This window comes from Ooceraea biroi, chromosome 1, assembly GCF_003672135.1.
Source record: "Ooceraea biroi isolate clonal line C1 chromosome 1, Obir_v5.4, whole genome shotgun sequence".
Lineage (NCBI taxonomy): Eukaryota > Metazoa > Arthropoda > Insecta > Hymenoptera > Formicidae > Ooceraea > Ooceraea biroi.
The window spans coordinates 2486385-2493719 of NC_039506.1; the positions used below are offsets into that span (position 1 = coordinate 2486385).

A 7335-nucleotide genomic window follows, 5' to 3' on the forward strand; every position below is an offset into this window, starting at 1 on the left:
ATTCACGTAAGCGTATTCATTACGTTAATGCGCGCGCGATATGAAATAAACATGAACAAAATCTACGGTGAAAGCAGCACTTTGACGTAATGATTCCAGTGAAACGTCAGCACGTCAAAGTGTGCTCCGAAATTATTAATTAACCGATGCACTCTGTAACAGTCTACTTGTAAATACAGCCCACGCAGAGAATTATTAGTAAGAATGTTTAGTAACAAACAATTCTGCATGATCATCGCTTACTCGCTATGAAAATTTCCAGCATTTATGGATATCTATGGAAATTCCACGTCCACTTCCAAGAACTATTCGTCAACCAAGAATTGATTCACGATCTGGTTCCCTTGACGCAAATTTACCCACGTTTCCGCTATTTTCTTCTTCGCCTTTTCTTCGCATTTCTTTTCTTTTCCGCGTACGGTGCCACGTTTCAACGCGTACCAGGTACACCTGGACCCTGAGATGGTGAATGGGAGTCGTACGCTCGCGGTCCTCGCGGACCTCACGAAGCCTCCGTGAGGTTTCTCCTTCCGTTCCCCTGTCTTGAACGAACCTCATATATTGTACGTGACGCACGCTTTATCTCTCTTCCTCCGGCACTTTCCCTCCTGCTCGCCCCCAGTTGGTGGAACTTTGCTCTTCGTTCCTCCAACGTCGTCGGTCTCTCTTTTCGGTCGCCCTCGCCGACGCCTCAACGAGCATATCGTTCGACTGCAGGCATGTGGTCGACAGTTTACATCAGGATTTCGACCTGGACGACACGCGGAGGATCGAAAGTGCTCCCGAATACGTGCAATTGCCGTGACAGTTTCTTGGCTGCCGACTTTCTTCCCATCTTGGTTTGCGGTCTCTGTCAAAATTAAAAATCGCCTCTTCGCGTGAAGAAGAAGTAATGAAGAAATGGAATCGCACGTTGGAAATGTGAACAATACTATAAACATTGCGTCCACGGAAGGTAAATAAATAACAATAAGACGGAATAATAATGATAATTTTAATATTTAACGTGATATTTAAGTGGATTTTTGATCAGCTGCTTATTTAGATTCAGATCATTGATATAACTTACGTGCGCGTCTAGTATTATTTATCTATTGAAATCCAGAAAATTAATGAATAATTTTTTACGGAAGCTGATAATGAATCATGTTCGTGATGATTCATCAAACTTTCTAGAATTCTGAGTGACGATTTGGATTTGTTTCAAATTCTGCGAGGAAGTTTACGTATCATAGCAGCATGATTGTTAAACAGAAAAACTAAAGATAGAACTAAAGATAGCTTTCAACATTTCCACGCGCGGATATAGATTCCAGATGCATAATCAGTTACTGCCGTTACAGGAACAGTAAAGGAGATAAATACTCGCCTCATAGAACGTCACGGCGTTCTCGTTAACGGAACACTTCAATTATTACGAGCTAATGATGAAAGTAAGCGTACATGCTTACAAGTATTACGCATTTTCTACGTTAACAGCCACCGTGTGTATATACCTGTAGGATATCACTCACTTCGCTCGTACTTGCTCGATACATTTTTGAAATTAATTCCCGAGCTTCACTTTGAGCTTCGCCACACAATACGTTAGTAATGTGATGTAAATTGCCGAATTGAGAGGATCAAATAGATGCTCTCGGAGCAAGTGAAAACGCGTGATTCAGTGAAAGTGGATCTTTGCCCAGAGAGATAGCTTCGTTCCGATTCGTGTTCCTTGTCTCGGTCCGATCACTTCGATCATCGATGTTCTATCCAAATATTTTACTGACCTCTGCTTACTCAAGTTATCTCTCACAATCCCTTTCGAGATCGTTGATCACGTGCACAGTGCGATATCTGGCCAAGACCTTGACTGGCGTCATATGCATGACATATTGCCAAGAGAAGAGAAGGTTGAACCCTTCGAACGCACGCGGACACACCGATTCACGAGCCTGTCAGTTGCGTTGGTGATTGCGCCACGTAAATTTTTCGCATTCATCCCAACCGAGGCAGTCGACATAACATAACGATTGCCAACGACTCTGCGTATCGAGCATTGTGATTCGAGCAAAAGTGCTGAGATTCGAGAGACGACGAGATGAAATTGCGCGAATGGGGTAGCAATCAGGCGCGCACGATTTGGGGGAAGCTCTGCATGTGTGCAGCTTCCTCTTTCTCTCTCTCTCTTTCTCTCTTTCTTTTTTTCGGTGTTCTGTTTTTCTCTCTTTTTCTGCCTCTTTTTCTCTCTGGAAAATTCCCAACAATTCACCGATAAAAAGCCATCGTTTAGTCACCGATAACCGTGCGCCTTCTTCGAAAGCCCCATGCGCAAGTGGGTTAAACGCATCGCCATCGGTTCGTCGATTACACAATCGCCGGGGCGATAAATGCAAACGTACGAAATTCTTTAGCGATCTACCATCTCGTGCATTGCAATTTTACATTGCGATTGTGCCCGACACGCGACATCTCCGATAATGATTCCGTGCACGTAAATAAGTTCTTCGCTGTTATCGAATTTGTCTGTTTGATGGACCCTGGACTAATCGAGAATTTTTTGCCTAGATTTTATACTTGAGACCAAATGTTGTATCATCTTGCTTTCTCTTGGAACTCAAACTGGGGCGAATAATAAATCTTTAATTGTCTGCGTCTGGATCGTAAACTTCGTAATTATTTAATTGCATTATCATATTGAATATGCATATGCGACAGATATGAAAGGCATTTAGATGTGCTTTCACGTATTATTTAAATGTTGAACTGAATTTAGGTTTTGGAAGATTCGCGCAGAACGGAAGATAATTCATCTTTCCGCTTTGATTTTGCTTTAATTAATTTTTCTAGAAAGCAATTACGCACAGGAAAGCGAAAGCATAACACTATTCTGAGAATACGTCGGCTTTTTGTGACGCCAATGAGGAAAGTTATAGTATTTTTATGATTGTTCTTTCTCGAAGATGTCGCAAACGGCGAAAATAAAACCTCTTATCAGCAGGCAGATTTCACGGTGCTTATTGCAATTTATTGCGTATGCTACTTTGATGTAAACACCTCAACAAATCGACGTAGAAATATCAAGCAGCAATCAGTGCGCGCACTCAGCAGAAATAAATCACTTCAAACTTAAAAGAAAGCGTCTATTTTTAAATTTTTGTGTCTCTTTGCGCATTAATCGTATTCTGATAAAATGAATGAATTATTAGTATAAAAACGATAATATACAGTAAACGCATTACACATACACGTACACACAATTATACATACATATTTTGGAGTCTCCTCCCCGAAATCGAAGTTTATCTTGAGACTCGTGCAGCATCAATTTCAATAAACGTGTTCGAGCATAATCGTACGTCACGTAGAGGAAACGCCTCTCGTCTCAAGTTGCTCGTCCCTGATAACGGCAGATTGTTAGCACGTGGAGCGACCTTCCTCCAGGGAGCACGATAGTACTGCCAATAATCGAGGAAAGACCGTCACGCGATAGTGAACAAAAAGATCGAAAATTGTGGACGAGCACGCACAAGTTTGCAGCTGATTTTCTTCGCGAAAATTTCTCTGAGAATTCTCGGCTCTCCCATCACGATCCGTGGACACCAGGCAAACTTACGACACAAACATAAGATTTTTCACAAACAAATGTATCGTGACGTGACATAGAACTTGAAGATAAACTTTCGAGCGATGTTCTGACAATGTCTTTGCAATTATAATTCGTGTATTGTATTATTAATCGATTAATAAACTCGTGACACCGATCAATGCCAATGATTTTATAAAATTGTCCGACGCCGCTTTTGAGAAGCATCTGTTTGAAGCATCCGCGTCAGGATTAATAGATGCATATGCATTTATATCCATGATCGCGCAAGAGAATGTCGGATTTTATCAGGGATAACGAGCCGCGGTGATCCTTGACGTTCCATCATTAGCACGTTTCTCTGCTGTATCGGGTCCTTTTATCCCGCAACGCTCGTAAAACCGATGCATTACGATCGTGCTAGTTGGAACATATTTAAAGCGTAGCCTTTGCCGTGGCAAATAACTTTCACATGCGTCGGCACGACTGCTCGTTCCTCGCACATATTCCAACGGCAACGGTAACGTACGGTATTTTCATTGATAATTCCCGTAATGGCGATGAAATCTTGCTAGGAAATTACAATGAAACGGCAAACGTCTCCTTCTTGAAGATAAAAAGATTTAGAAAAGCGAAGCAGCATGAACGACCGCTCGCGCGGAACGCAGGACACTTTCTAGTATTTATAATGAGTAACCTGCGAGTTACTAATTATTACTAATGAAAGGTTCTATTTCTTATCTAATCCAAGTCACATAAGCAGAATCTAGAACGCGGTATAAATATTTCAATCCCTTAATTTAAAGCGATACAATCTTCGTCGAAACAGAAACAACACTAGTACAACACAGGCGCGCGCTATTTTATTTTTAAATATTAATAATGTTTTCGACTAATACTATTCATCTATTATTTATTATATGCACAATTATCACACTCTACCAAATTGTTAACCTCCACGCGAAGACATTTAACACGACTTTTTTAAGAGTGGATTTGGCATATTGTGAAGAGTTTTCGACGATTGAAAATCCTTTAGATTTTAGAAACGAAAAAGTTCTAGCTATTAAAATTTTTTTCTTTTTCCGAGGAGTTCTGTGCTATTTATATTGTTATTTGGCATATTGCCTAGAGTTCTCGATGATTTAAAATTCGTTAAAACAATAAATGAAAAAGTTCTAGCCCGTAGAAATTTTTTCTTTTTCCGAGCAGTTCTGAGTTGTTGATATCATTATTTTTTATATTGCCTAGAGTTCTCTGCTATTGAAAATACCGTAAACTCAGAAATGAAAAAGTTTTAACCCTTAGAAATTTTTTCCTTTTTCGAGGAGTTCTGTGCTACTTATATTGGTATTTGGCATTTTGCCTAGAGTTCTCAATGATTTACAATTCGTTAAAACAATAAATGAAAACGTTGTAGCCATTAAAATTTTTTTCTTTTTCCGAGGAGTTCTGGGATATTTATATTGTTACCAGTACAACATAGGCGCGCGCCATTTTATTTTTAAATATTAATAATGTTTTCGAATAATAGTATTCATCTATTATTTATTATATGCACAATTATCACACTCTACTAAAGTATTAACCTCCACGCGAAGACAGCCACGCGATGGTAATCTAAACTGAACATAACGCACAACGCGAATCAAGATATCCAATCAGCGTCGCAGAAAAGAGGCAACAATGCTTTCGATTTGATTTAACACGGCTTTTTTAAGAGTGGATTGTAAATTGAGTGATTAAAATATTCGCGTAATTTTTGTAATTCTCATTTACCAATATGTTATTAATATTTTTATTATTAACATATATATATATATATATGTTAATTACACATTGAATATTAATTACATATTGTTTCTTTTTTATTCTTTCAGTGTACACACCCACGGAGGTAGCCCTCAGCGTCGAAGAGGAGGACGCGATCGTCACGTTAGTGGTTGTTGTAATCGGCATCATTATCGCTATGATAGTGCTGTTCTCGATGGGCATCTTTATAGACTGCAAACACCAGTGAGTAACCATGAGCACTCGCCATTGCCGGTTCTCAAAACACCTGTGTTCCATTAATCAAACGGTTTTCGCGGAAGAGAGCGAAGAGCTGCGTTCATTAGCATCGTTTATTGGCGTTTATTTGCGTCATTTATCTAGAATTAATTTTATTTCTTAAAAATATATCTTTTATCTGCTTGATAAAAATAATATTCCTCAAATGCATTACATGAATCGATTGCTGTTCTTCGTTGCAGAAAGAAGGACTCTCCGAAGAGGAGGAAGCTAAGGCTGAAAATGCCGCCACTGGCAAGCAGAAGCCGGAAAGACGACGTGAAATCATTGGCTTCGAACATGTGTCCTAACGGTGTCAATGATACCGGCTTTAGAGAAGGAGACGAGATAGTCTGATGTCCGGAGAGAAATCGCGGAGAGTCCGCGTTTCGCGAGGACTCGGTGAGAAGTTTTCTGAGAAATACTGATTTTACAGCAATGAGAGTAACAGCTAGCGATTCGATGCTGATTAATGTGCGCGATAAGTATGCTGGAATACTTCTCAGTCGTGGTCCTCATAGATCGATTTATTATTTATTAAAGATATTATGAGTTGATATAGCATTTACTTTGTACGGAAGTATTTCCAGTTGCACCGCTTTTATGAGGTTTACATGCGAGAATTTTTATGCTAAACACAACTGTGATCTGAAAATCATTAATAGTTATACTAATTTTTACTTATTTGTTAATTGTTAATGAGGATAATAGTCACAGTAGTCAATCACGAATGCAAAATGTTTTCAAATGTGCAATTGTGCGTCTTGTTACAGCGCATATAAATAAGACGAGCAACGATACGAAAAGAAAATATAGAGACAGGTGGTATCATATGTACACTCATAAATAATCACGTCCAAAAATGTATGTGTGCGTATTTAAGGCTGGTGTGAGCGTGTATAGACACAAGTGTGCCTTACTGTTAAATTTCGATTCATGTATCATGTTAGAAAGTATGAAATGCAAGTAATATCTTGATCTTTTAAGAGTGTTCCATATTTATTGAGCTCTCTTGAGAGAAATCTTCGTCATAATCGTCGTAATTGCGGAGATTACAATTTTCTAGATAAAGCATTTTAAAGCATGTGTGCATCCTGAAGTTTTATTCATTTGTGAATCAATTTAGTGAAATTTATAGATATTCCAAAGAAGTTTTTAAATTAAAGTCACAGCAAATTTAGTATTCTGCGAATGTTAAGTTGTGTTAAATAAGATCCTTTAATTTGTTGCATTTTTGTGAACAAATGTCTATTTATATCCTGCGTATGTATAATATAATTATGATTAATATGATCGAAATATGAAATTAAAATTTCTTTATATTTGAAATATCTCGCTACTTCGTTTGTCACTATTATTATTTTACTTCTATCACCAATTAACTTTTTAATTATGATTATTAATTTGTCTATCGCTCCCAATAATAAAGAACATTTTTTATAACATAAGGTAGCAATTATTGTGTGCGTGTTTGCGTGTACACACAGTTTTCAAGCACACAATGCATATGTAACATGAAAGAAAAAAGTTCTTACATAAAGTTCCTATTTCTATGTATAATTGCATCGACAAGCTATTACTTCGAGAATCTAATCTAGAATTATGTTACATGGTCACATTACATTCGAATGCTACATCATAGACGTATCAAATCACGTTATATGTAGATACGGTGATATCTACAACTTTTATGCGATATATATAGCAAGATAACTTGTTGG

The 7335-nt window shown here is 38.1% G+C and overlaps 1 protein-coding gene across 1 annotated transcript; it reads left to right on the forward strand.

Moving 5' to 3' along the window:
- The first annotated feature begins 766 nt into the window (after nt 1-766).
- LOC105280333 lies at nt 767-6943 on the forward strand. The gene is made up of 3 exons (XM_011340807.3): nt 767-955; nt 5446-5581; nt 5818-6943. The coding sequence occupies exons 1-3, from the start codon at nt 901-903 to the stop codon at nt 5969-5971; spliced, it is 345 nt and encodes a 114-aa protein (XP_011339109.1). The 5' UTR covers nt 767-900; the 3' UTR covers nt 5972-6943.
- The last annotated feature ends 392 nt before the right edge of the window (nt 6944-7335 follow it).

Excerpts from the sequence above, each read along its gene's own strand:
- LOC105280333 (XM_011340807.3), top strand. The coding sequence starts at position 901 with ATGGAATCGCACGTTGGAAATGTGAACAATACTATAAACATTGCGTCC. Across the intron at positions 956-5,445 it reads AAACATTGCGTCCACGGAAG|TGTACACACCCACGGAGGTA; the intron begins GTAAATAAATAA and ends TTATTCTTTCAG. Across the intron at positions 5,582-5,817 it reads TTTATAGACTGCAAACACCA|AAAGAAGGACTCTCCGAAGA; the intron begins GTGAGTAACCAT and ends TCTTCGTTGCAG.